Raw genomic sequence first — 18,414 nt, 5'->3', positions numbered from 1 at the left:
TGCAACACGCCAGGACTAGAAATGTTGTCAGTATTACAGGTATGGAGGGCTAAGTGTCTATTTCCATTTATTGTCTTTTAGCCCAGCGCCCAGTACAAGTTGATGCACATATTAACCCCGAGGGCGAATGAAATATGCTTGCTATGATATAGGGAATTTGGCTGCTGCAAACGTATTCATTGATTGGGAGAGCAATCAGAAACACACGCTACAGTTGGCAGAGCCCTCTAATCAGTTTTCAATGCTTTCTGATTATGTTCACTGAGGCCATGTTTCCTGGCAAAAGTAAATAAAACTAGTAATAAACAAAGAAAAACAAAAAAAACATTGCATATTGTCCAATTTAGTACAGAGCGATTTGCACACTGACCCCTGGCAAATAATCATTTTTTTTAGCCTGTACGAATTATAAGAGGATACACCATCAAGTGAAGTTATTATTATTATTTATTTTATAATCTATTAATTTAACATATGACCCATTAGTAGCAGTAGTAGTAGTAGTATATGGTGATGAGTGTCCTGACATGTACCTGCACATGATAAACCTCAGCCTTGCCATCCCAGCATCCACAGCTGTAACTGTGTGTGGGTTCAGTGTGATGCAACAGGTAAAAGGCGGGTGGGCGGTCAAGCCTGAAGAGCGAGGCACTCTGTGACCTTCTCTCTCTCCTGCTGAACCCTCCGTCTGTCAGGCACTTTGACCCCCGGCACTGCCACTGACAGTCTGCGCTCTCCAAGGCCGGAGTTCACGCACTGAGACCAAGCAGGTGGGAATCAGAGGAGGATCCTGAAGATGAAAGAGCTCTGAGGACATTTTATTACTCATCCACTCATCCACACTCTCTCTCTCTCACACACACACACACACAGTAAGGGCCCTCAATCCCTGTGGTCACTCCAGTATGGAAACATTCATTTACAATGGCCTTGTACAGTGGTTTTAATGTGATATTAGGCCATCAACTTTCGTTATGCATACGCAAAATATGTATTCATGTCCTTAAGCTTTTGGTTAGTGAAAATTCTGAGTGGCTGGTAACTAGCTACTCTGAACGTAGCCATGTTGGCTCGCTACCCAAAAGTTAATTTCAAGCCCTGTTGATATTTATCCAAAAGTCACAATAATTTCACAGTATCATCAGCACTTCTATTGTTAGTATCAACAGAAAGAAAATAGACACAAGCAGTAGTTTGACACTGAAATAGTGCGGTGGAAAGTTGCTTAACCTAACCTCACCTTACCCGAAGTTGTTTTGTTTGCCTAAACTTAACTTAGCGAACCTTTTCATATGAAAATGAAATTTCCGATTTGCGGTACTGTCACATAATTCCTTTTGTGGCGGAGGAGGCTAATCTTCACATTATTCCGTCCGCAACACGTAATCTGCATTTCAGAGTGTGTGCCTCAGATTTTGTGAGATTGTGTTGGAGGCAATTCAGGAAGTCTTCAATCAGCCCTCGCATAAAAGCTTTGAACTCCTTTTCAAGCAGACAGGTAAGTGGTGTTTCATGTTCCCAAAGGAAAGGAAATAATTTGCAATGGCATTTTATGGTAGCCTATTTAGACAGTGTCCTGACCTGAACCCTAATGGAATCATGCTGTTGGCTGCATCCTTTTGTGAACATTGTTTCCATGCCTGTAATTATGGAGACATGGTCATGTCAGACATAAAGCATTCAAGAGGTTAACCCACCTTGGCAATGCGATAATTACATTTATCAGCCAATAGGCATGAATAACATCCACTTCTCTTACTGAACCATAAACCATGCTGCACTGTGGGATAAAGGATTATTATTTTCTTGCTTTTGTATGGTCAGTCTGATTGCTTGATTGTAAAAAATGGGTATGAGCTTTGAAATACGGGTAAAAGTCAGAGTTTCTTAGAATTTATACAATACAAATAGCTCAAAACTGTACTTATGTAGAGTGCTTGAGTAAAAAAAAAAATACTTGGTTACTCTGTGAAAGAAAACTTAAGAGGGATTTTCATTTTAATTAACACCCACTCAACTGCATCCAATGAGTGGTGCGGTGTCTGATAGGGAAGCATCATACAGATGGTTGCTCTGTGATGATTTCATTACTAGTGTGGCCTAACAACCGCACTAATATTGATCCATAGGCCACGTCCTAGCAAACTAAACGCAGGGTTATGAAATCAAGTTTCAAAGGTTAAAGTCCATAGCTAATAATATGACTAATAATGATAATAAAATACTTTAAGGAGTATTTCACTGACATTTCAACCCGACAAGCCTGGTGCCAAACTGCTATGACTGGAAGGGCAGAGGGAAATGTTGGCAACAAAGGAGACAACTTTCATCGGTTTCCATCACAAATGAGTGGAATCCGAAAGTTAGAAGAATATGCCATGCTCGCCAGTAGCTTCTGCCATGACCGTGTTTTTAATCAGTAGATATTTACTGCTCCCCGGCAGCACTGGAGCCTGCCCTCCTTTTTCCTGGCTGTGCTCATATGTTACCAGGGCACGGCGTGCTCGAGCGACCGGGGACCAGGGGGCTGTGATGCGATGACACCCGCGAGGATGTTTCCACCTCAGGATTAGCGGCGAGCACCAGATCGACGCTCGAGGGGAGCTCAGGGAGAGCAGCGGAATTGGATGTGCGAGATATCTTCGGGATGAGAAAATGCACAAGCCAGTCACCAGTCCGCTTACTGGAAAGGCCGCCAATAATGCACAAAAATGGCTGGCCTTTAGCTAGCCTCGCAGCTGCCTTTTTAGCTAGCTAAAATGCGGTAACCACGCTATTGTAACTAATCTGCTGAGTACTTATTCTTTTCAGTTGGGAACCCTGGTATGACATAGATGTGTATGGCACAAGTGTGATCAGATAGGAAGCTTTTTGTACTCCTGCTCGAGGCACAAGGAGCGTTACATCATTCTGGTTGCTATGCAGCATTGACAATAACGTGTGAGATATCTAATTAGCGGTAGCTAATGTGAGGGAGAGTGTCATTTTGACATCTTGCCATTTGATTGCTGTGAACTGCTGCATGATGACTGACAGTTTGACAGGCCCTGTGATTGGCTGACTGCTCTGCTCCTTCAGATGTAGTTAAAGGAATAGTTCACCTAAGAATGAAAATTCTGTCATCATCTCCTCCCCCTCATGCCAGTTGAAACACAGGTGAAGTTTGTCCATATAACACACAGGGAGGCTGCCAGCACAACTCCATAGCAGCCTTCTCCAAAACAACTGAAGTCAGTGGGGACCAGTTCTTCAGAGTTCCAAAAAGACCTACAGTATATTTACACCATCATTTAGTGCAAATCTTAACTACAGCTGATTGATTTGCAACAAATCATGGTGTATAGGTCTTTCTATTCACAGTGTGATTGTTTGGCTGTTTTTGTTTTGGAGCTCTAAAGAACAGGTCCCCATTGACTTCAGTTGTTTTGGAGAAGGCTGCTACCAAGTTGTGCTGGCAGCCTCCCTGTGTGTTATATGGACTAACAAATTTCACCTGTGTTTCATTTGGCATGAGGGTGAGTAGATGATGACAGAATTTTCATTTTTGGGTGAACTATTCCTTTAAGAGGCGCCACTCCGCTCACTATATCAATGTATTTACTTGTTCTACACGATTAAAATCATTCCGTTAACATTTTGGCCCAACAAGTAGCATACATACGGTTCTAAATCTTTGCATCTTGGTTTTTGGCTGCACTTTGACTCCCAGCACTGCCTTCACTCTGTACAGTCTGTTCCATCACCAATTAAATTATCTGATCTTAAAGTATGCAGCGATGATTCGATGACAGCTGCTGCTGCCGCCGCCTCACAGACGCCATGGTCACCTCTCCCCTCAGAGTGCGTGGCTGGCTGCCAACAACAGATGACATGGGCTATTCATTTAAAAGACAGTATCCCACACTGTTTCTTTATTGTTTAATTGTTACACAGTGGTTTAAGTGAGGGATCAAAGTGACTCACAGCCACTGTTACGTTCTTTGGGAGAACCCTGTAGATGGGGTAGAACTGGGTAGTTAGCATGAGCAGTGATATCCACCATGGTTGAACAGACAAAGCAAAGAGCGCCACCTACAGAGATTCAAGTCAAACTGCATCAACAGGAAATTCAAGGAAAAAGACGTCACAGTACTGGACACACTGTTTGATTGACAAGTGATCTCTGGGAAGAGCAGTGCAGAAACACCACAGCGATGAGGCTGAGCACCAAATATGGAGACTAAATAAAATAAAAAAAATATATATTTTGAAAAATGTATGTAACTCTGGATCTCCTCGAAGATGTTTACAGCAGTTTCAAGGAAAAATCCATCCTTCGATACTCTTATATTGTTGGATACCAATTTGTGATGTTCAATGCATTCCAAGAGTAATTTTGTTATAAATATTTGTAAGTTACTTTCCCTCAACCTGTCTTGCCTACTTCTTCTCCCTGCATCTACTTCTACTCAGATTTTCTCGGCAACCTCCAGAGAAGGGGCATGAACTTGTTAGTAGGTATATGGCCATATAAATAGACTGAAAAAGTTATCTTTTAGCTGTGGGTTGTATGTGTGGGTGGAGAGAGCAATAGCAATAGCAATAGCAATAGCAATAGCAGCTGTTGAGTCTAGAAAGAAGCCCTTGTGCTTTGATTCTGAGGGACTGACACCAAAACCTGATGATTGCCGTTGATTCTTTAGATATCTGAAAAAAATTCTGCTGTCAATCTATGTTGTAGTTGTCTGCATTTGGCCAGTTATCCATCGGAATAAGAAAAATACAACACCAAACATCCGAATGGGCCTGGAAATGCGAGGTACATCACCACTAGCTGTTATTTTTTTTTACAGCGTTAAAGTGTTTTAGGGTGGATTTTTCCTTTAAGATATAGAACCAGCTGTCAGGTGGCTCAGCTACTGCAGCAAGCCTAAAGCCTGAATCTCTAGAGAGCTTCAATTTTTCAAGGGATCTTAGGACACTGTACATTCATCACTGTTTGAGTGGGTGGGACTGTTGTTTTACCAGTCAATAGGAAACTACCACCCACTCACACTGCTCCATTGACCAAGTTATATGATGAGAGAGCAGACTGCAATCTTTCACTTTTATCAGGAAGATATATAGATGTCTCTTGAAGCAATACTAGCCGTAAATAAGCCATGTGACAGCATCCATTAAAAGCCCAATCTGTAATTACTTTATGGCAGCCACTGTTTTTGGTCTTTTTGAAATTCATTGCCTAAGCTTTTGATATAAAGACTGATAAAATGCTACTGCTATATAGTGAGGGCTTGCTAAATGATTTTTATGTGTAAAGTAAGTTGTAAAAGTTAACTTGCATTTGTATTGTTTGTAAATGCTGAGTAACACTGAGAGACCGAGGGGAGGACATGCAGCAAAGGACCGCAGACCGAACCCGGGTCGCTGCGGGAAGGACTGAGCCTCATGGTACGCGCTCTACTCCTGCAAATGGCCAAAAATGTCACAATAATGTCACAATAAATTCAAAATGGCCAACTTCCTGTTGGGTTTAGGGCATGGCGCCAATTGACGTTTTTTTAAGTCTGGACATGATACATGGGCCTACCAAATTTCGGACGTCTAGGGGAAATTTTGTAGGGGGCGCTATTGAGCCATTTTGCCACACCAATGTGCGAGACCCATAAAATATATAATTTTTCCCCACTTCTGATGCATGTGCAAAGTTGAGCAACTTTCCGAGCACGTTTAGCCCCTCAAAAGTGCGATTTATTTGGCCTAATAAGAAAAATAATAATAACTCCTTCAATTACAATAGGTCTTCGCACGAAGTCGTGCTCGGGCCCTAATAAAGTTAGACGTTAATTAAAAGCAGAATTGAGAAAGGAATAAAACAGGTATATACAGCAGGACTAAAATAGGTAAAAACAACAAACTACAAGTAAGCATATCTATAAAAAATAGTGTTCTAAGTAGTGACCGCATTCATTTTCTTGTATGCTAAGTAATTAAACATCAAATTTACAGTTTGAAAGCTGCTGGACCACAACCTGAATGTGTTGCATCTGCCAAGGTCCGCTGTTTCTTCATCTGCATCCAGACAGCCAATCAGCAGTTATAGTGTGAATAATCCCCCATAGCAGCTTCCTAGTTATCTACATCTGCTTCTAATCTACAGATAACAGCTTCCTGGTAGGACTGGTAAGATTTAACATGCATTTCCTGCAATAAGATACAAATTGATGTTTGATTTCATCATGTCCGTCTTCCTCTGGTACTTATACTAAAAATTGTCCTCTCATGTTTAGAAAAGAAACAAAAAGTTTGTACCTTTTCTCCCTGGCTCTTAGTTCTTTACCTAGCACTTCTGTATCATACATGATTACTCTGAGATCACAGGAATATCTTTATTGATCTATTTTGGTGGCACTGTGGCTCTGACCGTAGAAACTAAACTAAATAAACTAAACTAAACTAAACTAAACTAAACTAATTGAACGTAGATGGATAACGATCTAAGCAACAAAGTGAAACAAGAATTCAAAAATGTATTTCAAACATTTCCTGGTAAATTTCCTGCTGATGCAACACTGCTGCTTTCTAGAGTCGCCACAAAAAGCTGCTCTGTGTATCACTTCCTCAAGAAGAGTTGGCTGCAGTTAAATTACATTGCTCGCTATAAACTTGCCATGCTGAGACATGAAATTAAAAAATTGAGACATGAAGTGTAACAAAAACTACTGAACTACTACTTGAAACTACTGTGGCTGAACTCTGGCTATGAACTCATACACCATGTGTCCTGTGTCAAGAGGCTACAGGATACTACTGATAGAATTCAGCTTACTGCGGCATACAATTTAAAGAAATATTCCACTTAGTTTTAACATGGGGGTTACTCTGCACTTAACCACCATGTAAACCAGAATATAAACTACTCACCAAGATCGGATGCAGCTGGACGAGTTTGTAGCATTCAGATTTTTACTGCCCATAAGTGGTATTCCTCTGCTATGTTCTTTTCTATCAATAAAAATGCTATTTGGCAAAATGACGTTCTAAAAAGTAAGACCAAACATCAATTGAAAGTCACAGTAGTGTGATCTGTTGTTGAATCTGTTCAAAAACATGTTAAATGTCAGTTTTCAGTCTATTTTTGTGGCTGCATTCAAATGAATGGGAACAAGAATGAACAAGAAGAAATTTCTCTGGACCAAGCTTTATTTTCAAAACAATAATGGTGACGATAATGATAACGATAAAGATAAAAATCATAATAATAATAATGACAAGCTTTATGTATAGAGGTAGAATTACAAACAAGTAAATGTGGTTTACAAGATAAAAAAATGTGAGTAATAATTAAAAACATAAAGAGTAAATGTAGAGGAATATGGCCTAGCTTTTCATAAAAATGTGTAAATCTGTTTTTAAAATGCTAAAACCATTCCTGTGAACAAGAAGAAATATATCCGGACCAAGCTTTATATTCAAAATTCTAATAATAATAATAATAATGATAATGATGATAACAATAATAAGGAACTTTATTTATAGATACAGAATTGCAATTAAACTTGGTTTACAATACAAAATAAAAAATGAAATCTATTTCTGAGCAGTAATTAAAAACAATAAATGCAGGGCCTAGCTTTATCTTATCAGCAGGTCTTAGAGCCTCAGAGCCTGATGGAGGAAGCTCCGCCTCCCTTAAGGTGCATTCAGACCACAGGCTACAAAAGCTACAGAACGGTCTGGTGTAAAAACTCATTCTTCTAATTCATCAAGTAAGCTACATTTTACCTCTCCTCCTCTTCCTACACGGAGCTGACCCTCTCTGTGGTATCGTCGTTCACGGTGTTGATCTGTCCCTGCTCTTGCTCTCTAGTCATCCTGCACCGACACAGGCAGGCCAGAAGCTTGTCTACGGCTCCTTTCCTCATGAAAACATACAGAACCAAGTCCACAAGAGGACTGAACTGGATGAAGATGAGACGCAGGCTAGGATAAAAAATGGGGCCAAGTGGTGCCACCAGGGACCAAATGATCATGGGCAGGAACAGCAGCGTGTAGTTAAGCAGCACCAGAACCAAGACTCCCACGATTCGGCGTTTCTCCTCAGGGGGGACAGAGATGGAAGCGGACAGAGCTTTGAGGGTCCCAGCCAGGAAGAAGATGAGCAGGGGGAAGGGGAGGAGGAGGAAGATGGAGAGGACGGTGCGTCGTAAAATGTAGTGAAACATCCCCAGGAGAAAGATCAGGATGAAGGGGAAGGCCCAGACCATGAAGGAGACCACCACAGAGACCTTGATGTTTTGTCTGAAGCGGTACCACAGTGGGCGGGTGATGACCAAGTACCTGTAATACAAGATAGGTAGGTAGGTACATAGATAGATGCATCGGAAACACATAAACACACACAGATGGTTAGCTACCTTTCCAGGGCTACACACACCATGAAACCAATACTGGCAATCAACCCAATGAAGTAGATATAATTTTTGAGGATGTTGTATCTCCAGGGTGCTGCCTCCCGGGCAGCCATGCAGCAGAGCTGGATTAGATCGGAGACGAGGAGGTTGATGACATAGATCGGAGCAACATGGCCGTCTCGCACCTGCAGGAACAGTGGTAAAAATACATTTCAAAGTCATGCAAGTCAGGTGGATTAGACACTAAATTGCCTGTAGGTATGAATGTACTAGGAAAGGCTCCAGTCCCTAGTGAATCAGAGAAGGATTAAGCGGGTAGAAAATGAATGAATGTGATGCTTGAAAAAAAATGAATCACCTTTCATTGCCTATAGATAAATAACACAAAGTCTGATAGACAGAGATAGACAGATAAACAGGTACACAGACAAATTAATAGATCTCAATCATAATTATCGCACAAGGGAAACCAGAGCACAGATGGCCAGCAAGGTCGAAGGAAGGCCGATGGAGATGACGATCCATGCCGTCACACGTACGGCGGTTGAGAAGTCATCATATGCGTCCCTCGTTAAGGTTGTGTAGTTGTACCACGCTTCCATTCTTCAGAGTGAGACCTGTTGTTGGGGATAGCAGGTCAGGGAAAGGTGGAGGGTTTCTTAGCCTCTACTCAACACTTCTCTTACTACCTCCACTACTGCTTGAGACATGAGGAAGGGGAAACAGAAGTTGTTTACCGAGGTGCAATGCTATGGCAAATTAGAATCGTCACGAATGCATTACAAATACCAGAAATTTAAAAGCAAGAAAAAGGAAAGTGTTATATCTGAGAGATGTCGGATATCAAATCTCTAAAGGAGCATGTGGCCCCTTAGGCTGAATGGGCATGATGCTAGTCAATACTGTTAATACTACTGTTACTACTACTATTGTAAAAAAAAAAACCCACATAAACAATAAAAAAATAAAAAACAACAACATAATAATATTAATAATAATAAAACGAATAATAATCATGATAATCATAATAATTATGAAGTTATACCTTAATTAAAAGCAGAATTGAAAAAGGTATTAAACAGGCATAAAGGACTAAAATAGGTAAAAAGAACAAACTACGTGTAAGCTTATCTATAAAAAATGTGTTCTAAGAAATTGACCACATAAAATTCAATGTTAGCTAAATAATAAAAGATCATTTTATATTTTGAAAGCTGCTGGACCACAACCTGAATGTGTTGCATCTGCCAAGGTCCGCTGTTTCTTCATCTGCATCCAGACAGCCAACCTTCAGCAGTTATAGTGTGAATAATCCCCCACAGCAGCTTCCTAGTTATCTACATCTGCTTCTAATCTACAGATAACAGCTTCTTTGCTCAGAATCACCAGAGTTGACATGAATTTCCTCTAATAAGAGAAACGATGATGATTGATTTCATCATGTCCGTCTTCCTCTGGTACTTGTACTAAAAATCGTCCTGTCATGTTTAGAAAAGAAACACGAAGTTTGTACCTTTTCTCCCTGGCTCTTAGTTCTTTACCTAGCACTTCTGTATCATACATGATTACTCTGAGATCACAGGAATATCTTTGTTACTATATATTGTTTTTATTGCTTTATATTGTGTTTTACTATTTTTATTATGTCTTTAATAAGTACACAAGCAGCCACTAAGCTAAATTCCTTGTATGCACAAATATACTTAATAATAAAAGGATTCTGATTCTGATTATTGATCTGTTTTGGTGGCACTGTGACTCTGACTGTTGAAACTAAACTAAACTAAACTAAATGAACGTAGATGGATAACGATCTAAGCAACAAAGTGAGATAAGAATTCACAAATGTATTTCAAACATTTCCTGGTAAATTTCCTGCTGATGAAACACTGCTGCTTTCTAGAGTCGCCACAAAAAGCTGCTCTGTGTATCACTTCCTCAAGAAGAGTTGGCTGCAGTTAAATTACATTGCTCGCTATAAACTTGCCGTGCTGAGACATGAAATTAAAAAACTGAGACATGAAGTGTAACAAAAAGCTGCGCTGTTATCAGTATTACCTGCTATTGAAACTACTGTGGCTGAACTCTGGCTGTGAACTCATACACCATGTGTCCTGTGTCAAGAGGCTACAGGATACTACTGATAGAATTCAGCTTACTGCGGCATACAATTTAAAGAAATATTCCACTTAGTTTTAACATGGGGGTTACTCTGCACTCAACCACCATGTAAACCAGAATATAAACTACTCACCAAGATCGGATGCAGCTGGACGAGTTTGTAGCGTTCAGATTTTTACTGCCCATAAGTGGTATTCCTCCGCTATGTTCTTTTCTATCAATAAAAATGCTATTTGGCAAAATGACGTTCTAAAAAGTATAATATAATATAATAATAATTAAAAACAGAGTAAATGTAGAGGAATATGGGGCTAGCTTTTCATAAAAATGTGTAAATCTGTTTTTAAAATGCTAAAACCATTCCTGTGAACAAGAAGAAATATATCTGGACCAAGCTTTATTTTCAAAATTCGAATAATAATTAAAGCTGCAAGCAGTGATGATCCCTCGCCCTCGCACCTTCGCGCATGTCGGGGTGTGCCGCAGTCGCGGCGTCGTTACTGGACACCGACCGGTTGACGTGGTCCACACCATGAAAATTCCATGTAAATCAAATGATGATTGTCACACAAGGCTTACTTCCTGTTGCTAGTAGGTGGCGCAATGACTATGACTCCTAATTGGCATGTAGATGTCCTCAGGCCTGGACTCTTGTCCAGCATGTGAAATCTGGTGCAGATCGGACAATGTACACTCAGGTTAACACAGCTTCCTGATTCATGGCGAAACATCGAAATGTGCCGCACCGCCAGGGCAACGCTGTTCGACGAAAGCTCCCGATCTTCACAACGAAGCGTCATCAAGGTCCTACGGCTTTTCTGACCACATTCAAGGTGGATCTGGTCAACCCACTAGGAGAAGCACAGCAAAGTATAAAACATGGCATTTCCTGTTGCCAGTAGGTGGCGCTATGACAATAACTGAATATTGGAATGTAGATGTGTTCAGGCCGGGACCGTTATCAAACCTGTGAAGTTTGGGGCAGATTTGACCATGTACAGTCCAGTTACAAGGCACTTCCTTTTTCATGGCGACACATGGAAATTCGACGCCTCGCCACGCCCACGCCGTGTGACGAAAACTCAAGCTTAGCACAACTTTTCATCGTCGAGGTCTTTTATACACGCTGACCAAGTTTGACATGGATCCGATTAACCCCCTAGGAGGAGTTTGTTAAAGTACGACCCCTGCAAATGGCCAAAAATGTCACAATAAATCCAAAATGGCCGACTTCCTGTTGGGTTTAGGGCATGGTGCCAATTGACTTTTTTTTTAAGTCTGGACATGATACATGTGCCTACCAAATTTTGTACGACTAGGGGAAACGTACCACGAGGGCCACTTTGTCGAAACCACTTCTGACACATGTCTGACACAAGTTTCGCAACTTTTCGAGCACGTTTAGGACCTCAAAAACACAATTTTTAATTCCACGAACAAAATACAATAGGGCTTCGCCCGAAGTCGTGCTCAGGCCTTAATAATTTAGTCTAGTTCTCAACGTGGGGTCCGGGGACCACTAGGGATCCTTGAGGGGGTTCCAGGGGGTCCCTAGCAAATTGATGAATTGTTAAACTTCAGCATTATTTCTTTTACAAGAAGTTAACACAATTAGAGAATGTAGAAGAATGACTGTTTTGATCATAGGTTCACTGTTATCTCTTTACCTACAATCATGGAATTCTGGACAAAATCATATCTAACAATAAAAATATTCTCAGATTTGAGTCTGAGAGACAAAATCTCATCAAATAGGGGTCCGTGGTTTTAATGTGGACTAAATTAGGGGTCCATGATATGAAAAAGGTTGAGAATCATTGGTCTAGAATTATGTTGGCTTGATAGGTTTTGAAATTAGGCCTACTAAATTGTTATGGGCAGTTCTTGCTTTCCAAGTACTTATTGTGTCTATTGTGTCTAGTCTCATGCATGCATCATTACATACGTTTCCTAATGCTGACTCTTGTCAAACACCATCTGCTGACAGCTCCTAATAGATCGGGACACTCTCAAGCTCTCTTACATCACGACGGTGAAGTAAGCACTTTCACAAGTCTATCTCAAACTTCCTGTTGTGCAGATGCATTAACGTGGGGCAGAAATTGCACATTTTCAAGCAGTTATGACCAATATGACCGATAGCTGACACTTCCTGGACACAGAGACACCAGTCTGATCTGTGCCACTGTGTGTGGATGGCCTCAGATCAGAAAATCAGATATGGTCACTTGGTCTGCAAGTCGTTATCTAGTCTAAGAACCATGAAAAAACGGCTTGGTTCAGTCACATGTGATCATACATCGTGATAGATCAAATCCCTCTTTGCTAAACATTGCTCTAGGCTAATTTGACCACTGCATTATTCAAAACACTGGCCGCTGCTCTGAAAAACCGCGAGTGCCCTCTTCAAGTTCAGGTGCCTAACAGCCAAATGCCAAAAGCATGTTATGCATAATTCTAAGCATTTCCATATCAGAAATTAGTTGAATTTAAAAAGCAAAAATAAAATGGAATTTATGGAGGGCATTGCTTATGTGTGCAATTAAAATCACTTCAGCTACAAATTACACTTTCCATTTAGGTCTCATGCTTTAAATCAGATTTGGCTCAGCATTTTAATGCTCAAAAGACATGTAAATATTCAAAAATGACAACCCAAGAGGCCAACTTAGCAAATAGTATTCCATGCAAGCAACCAGGTATCTACCCATCTATCATCACACTCTATCCCCCATACATTTATGTAACAGTAAGTGTGTTGGTCAGTGCTGGTGGAGCCTGTGTACACACAGTGTACAGTTGAGTTGAGATTGGACATGCGAGCATGTGTTAATTTACTGTTGCTCTAAGCCACTCTAATAATGCAGATCCCTGAGCGCTTAAAAAGTGCTAGCGCCGATATTCAGTATTTAGGCTAACAAGCTTCAGATAGAGCTATTCCATATCATATAATCAGTTCTGCAGAAATTCTCAGTACATTATTAATGATTTGGCTCAGTTCCAGGACCATGAAAACAGCTTCTACGCACTGAACACAAATCAGCTTTTAATTGAACACTGACCATTGACACTTTTATACATGTGGGAGCCTGACCTCTACCTGCCAAGCGAACCCCTCCGATCCTCTTCTCCTCCACACCCTGGATTTTATTGATCCAACGTCATGTAGCATAAAATGTGTCCCAGCCCATTTAGGAGAAGCAATCAAATGTATCTTGCAAAGTTTCTCAGTATATGAGAATATACTGTTGGGTCGTGTAAAAGAGCCGGCCATAAGTACTTCTGGCCAATAAGAGCTAGTCAGCTCAACTAGGAAAATACACCCTCATCTACGTTTGATAGACTTTCAAACATCCGACGTAGTCAAGCCTAGATTACCTCCCTTTACACACATACACACACACCTTCACTCCCCATCTCCCTGAAGCTGCTGTTGCAATCTCTCACAACATAAAATGTGTCCTGCCTCCATTTGTGAGAGGCAATCAAATCTATCTGGCCCTGTCCTGCTAGTGAAACACTCTCAGCATCGTGTCCTTGCTTTTGTCCGCCAGGCCTATACATTAGCTGCCTCGATGACAGTGTGTATATCTGGCAGTGCATGGCTACTCTGCTCCAAAGTCAGTAGTGTAATTAGCGGGACACGGAACTAGAGTTAAAGTGGTCCGTTTCACTGGTAACCGTTGTCCCACCACGGTTTAACATGGTGACCAATCAGAGCTACATTCTTTTGGACATCTAAACTGACCGGTCATAAGTGAATCTGACCCCTCCTGCCCCCATATTCTCCCCCTCATCCTCTGCTGTTGCAATCCATCACAACAGAAAATGAGTTCTGTCTCCACTTGCGAGAAGCAATCAGATCTACCCAGCCTGATCCACACATTGCATCGTGTCTTAGTTGTGGTCTGACATGCCTATTGCTGTCTGCCGTCAATGGCTACCACTGTATACAGTTAGAAGTAATGGAGGATGGATGGAGGATGGGACGACAGTGGCTAAAAAAAAAGGTATTTTACTTTTTGCACATTTTCTTGTGCAGCAAAATTGGTTCAAATGCATTTATTTGGGATTTTTGGTCTAATATGAACTTTTTGCACATTTTCTTCGGCAACAAAATTGGTTCAAAGACATTTCTTGATTGCCCTATCAAAAAAAAGTGGCAATCAAGAAATGTATGTTAAAGCAAGAAATTCCAAAAGCAGAAAAAAATTGGTTTGTAAAAGTTTTGACCCCCTTTACTCTTTTGTACTCTTTTTGACAATGCACATTTCAGCATGTTTTTTTTTCCTTCCATTTTTTTTCTCCTTAATATTAAACTTTGAGAGAGCAAAGATCCAGGATGGGGTGACCTCTACCACAGCTACCACTGTAGCGTTAATGTAGGACAAATGGGGGGACTTCCACCTTGTCATAGAGTGCTTTCAGGTGACACAACAAGCCCTATTGGAAGTCCTCAGCTCTTGGCAACATGGCTGAGAACAGCTGATTGCATTTCTAAACTTCTAGCACGACTCAGATGTCTCGAAAGTAGGAAGTAGAAATCGATAATTTATAGATGCAGAGTTGCAGAGTTCAGGAACTGCAATGGCTGCCACTGTACCACTAACTACAATTACTGAAAGAAAACTAACATTGTAAGGTGTCCTTATGGCTCAGCAGGCCAAGGTGTATGTGTACTCATCACGTCATGGGTTCAAATGCATGCCCCCCTGTCTATCTTTCCTGTCATCCCCCTCTTTATGCTATCTAATGCAGCAGAAATGCCATAAAAAATAATGTTTGAGGAAACTAAGGCAGCTCAGTTTTATTTGTGAAGTGGTTTGGTTGTGGTGGTAAAAAAAACAAAAAACAAGAGCCACTCTAGGATATGAGCCTGCATCCTTGAACCAAAGACCATCATAGAGATGAGAAATGACTTCAGGGAAATAGGCTATTGAGACAGTAACACACAGATCTGCACTCACTCTCATACACACCCATACAAACAGACAGACACACTCACACATACAGTACACACTCACACACACACACACTATGAGGCTCTATGGAAGTCTGAGACACTCTAGATGTGCCAGGAAATAAATCCTGAATTGACTTGGACACACATACTGTTGCTGGATATGCCTGCATGAATGCATAGGCACACACACACACACACACACACACACAGATACACACACAAACATTCACACACAGGCACAATGCATACACAAACTTTTAGGACGTACTTACACACACACATACACATACACACACACACATACAGTCACTCACTCAATTTGCGGCTCTATCAAGGGTGAAAGAGAATTTAATGGCACTACTTGTGAAGTTGCCCTCAGTACAAAATGCCCGAAACTTTTGTCAGAGTTCAAATGAGGGACAGTGCCAGCCGAAAGTTTAAAGAAGCAGGCTTGTGAGTTGAAGGCCAACGGTTTGAATCCCTGGATTTGCTGGCGAAAATGTAGATGGGGAAGTAAATGACTGTCACTCTCCCCTCCCTCAGTAACTACTGTCAAAATGCCAGTGGCCAACAGCAGAAACAAAGCTCTATTTACTAGAGTTGAAAGGTTGTATGGTCCTTTACGCGCACATTAAGTTTCATGACCCTTTGGCCCATTCTTAAACCTACTATATGTTTTGAAAAAATGCATGAGAATTTTTCCATTTTTATTTTCTAAGTTCCTGTAAAGTAGTTTTTTGGAGATATACGGTTTTCATAAGACAGTAATAGGCGCTCAGTCATCTGTTCTGGGTGAACAACTGGTTAAAGCTGTACTCTTTTGTATTTTGGCGGCCCCAAGTGGCGGCGACAGGTAGTTGTTTGAATTTTTTTGAAAGTTTGAAGGACTTCATTACCCAGAAATCCTGTAAGGTGATGTCAGTAGGGGTGGAGGAGGTGAAGAGGTTCAGCCATTGTTGGTGAGTCCAGCTTTCTCGGGACGGAGCACTCGCTCGATGTTGTTTAGGAGACGATTTTGTATTTCGCTCTTGAGTTTTACTGTGTGTGGAGAGGATTTCTTTCCAGTGTACATGCCAGACATCAGAAATTAATTTGGGTGAAAAGGGCGAAACTACGGCATCTTTATTCCGGGGGGATGGGACGCTCTTCTCTGCTGCAACCCCACTCTTACATAACGATTAGGCCTAGTACAGGTTTAAACTAAATGTTTTCCATGCTGTCAGTTGTGTGGAGAAAAAGTTCTACATCCCTAGGGCCAAGCCAAATTGTTACAGTAATGACGTATTGTCAATTGTCAAAAAATGCTTGGGAGTGTACCAGTTTTTCTCAGTTCTTGTTTTGAGGAACAAAGTTTTCATCCAACAGCAGTGACATGCTGAGTCAACTTACTCTGAGCAAATAATAGGTTACAATTCTAGCTCTCTCTTTTGTCTAGCCTTGGTACATTACTCAGCATGTAAACTCCTCGCTACACTTGAAGATGAGATGTCTACCACTACAAATCACTCTATGATTGAAGTGTACAGAACACTGGATTTCCATATTTGGATGTGCTGGAGTCAGTTTTTTGCTCTGGGAGTGTATTAAAAGTTTCTTTATTTCTTTTTTCTCTCTCTTTTGGCAAACAAACACTCGCACACCCTCAGACTAGATGATGAGTGTCTTGGCTGTCTGCATCTGTTTATCTGCCTATCTGTCCCTATATATATATCTATGTGTATGTCTACCAGTTTCTCTCTATGTCTATCTTTCTGCCCGTGGATGTGTCTGCCTGATGTTTGCTTATTTGCATTGCCGGGTTCCCCAGAGCATCAACTGGAAAGAAGCCAGAAGGAAAGGCAGTCTGCGTTCCACCGCGGCGAGAGAGAGAGAGAGAGACAAAAGACAGAGACAGACAGAGACAAAGACAGAGAGAGAGAGAGAGAGAAAGAGAAGCAGCCCTCCTTCCACACCATCGGGAGTGTCTGACAGATGCTGACAGCTCATTTCAATGAACCGTCTGACTGTGGGAAATATACTAGAGAGAGCGAGAGGGGGAGGAAGCAGGAGGCAGAGAAATATGGAAGTCCATGTTGAGGTGAAAGCGAGCCAGAGAGAAATAGAGGGAGGGATGAGGGCAAAATAAATAGGGGAGGGAGAAAATAAACAGTTAAATCTTATGGGGGCATGGGAGGACAAAGGGAGATAAAGAAGAGACAAAAGGGAAAGGGGAGAGATGGAGAGGAAATGAAGCACGGAGGTAAATAAAAAGAATTTCCATGACCCACTAGAGGACAAATAGCAAATAAATATATGTAGGTGTGACACTCTTGCTCTTATATCCAGGCAGTGTTGTGCGCAAGGAGATCTTGAGTTACTGCCTCGCTGTTGACATTTCATATAACTCAGAGAATAGACCGCAAAAACACTGTCGCATTTCCGCTGACATGGCCCCTTTCTCCAATATATTCCAAGATATATCTTGAATTCTATTTCCACGCTGAGGTATTCATGGATCCACAACTGCGGCGGGTCGGGGACTAAGTACAGTTAATCAAGCCGTGAACTTAAAGCTGCACTAGGCCAGATTCTTTTCACAAAGTGGGGCTGCAACAGAGAAGAGCGTCCCATCCACGATAATTGAGACGCTGTAGAATTGCCATATTTGGCCCAATAGAATTCTGGTATTTGGCATGGTCATTTGCGAGAAATCTTCTCCGGGACAAGTTGAAGTACCAACTTTTCTCATTGGAAACTGGAGAGTCATTCATGTCACTCTCCTTCCTTTTGAAATTCTTTAAAATATTATTTCAGGAGAGCATTTACACGTTCTAGCATGTTCTCACCTCCAAAGATGGTAAAGCACTCAACCTCCAAGATTAGGCTGCCAAGAAGATCCACTGTCACCTCTGGCACTAAGGCTTCTTAGGCATAACTACTTCTTGAAAAGCAAGTCTC

At 41.2% G+C, this 18,414-nt stretch overlaps 1 protein-coding gene across 1 annotated transcript; it reads right to left on the bottom strand.

Annotated features, from left to right (window-relative positions):
• Positions 1-7,778: 7,778 nt before the first annotated feature.
• LOC139639725 (G-protein coupled receptor 4-like) lies at positions 7,779-8,995 on the bottom strand. The gene is made up of 3 exons (XM_071513873.1): positions 8,855-8,995; positions 8,397-8,578; positions 7,779-8,319 (listed from the first exon to the last, which is right to left on the bottom strand). Exons 1-3 carry the CDS (start codon positions 8,993-8,995, stop codon positions 7,779-7,781), a joined length of 864 nt encoding a protein of 287 aa, XP_071369974.1.
• Between the last annotated feature and the right edge of the window lie 9,419 nt (positions 8,996-18,414).

This window comes from Centroberyx affinis, unplaced genomic scaffold (genome assembly GCF_046629955.1).
Source record: "Centroberyx affinis isolate AG114_WGS23_722 - 3 ecotype Tasmania unplaced genomic scaffold, CSIRO-AGI_Caff_v1 ptg007594l_1, whole genome shotgun sequence".
In the NCBI taxonomy this organism is placed as follows: domain Eukaryota; kingdom Metazoa; phylum Chordata; class Actinopteri; order Beryciformes; family Berycidae; genus Centroberyx; species Centroberyx affinis.
This window is presented reverse-complemented; position numbering and strand designations above follow the sequence as displayed.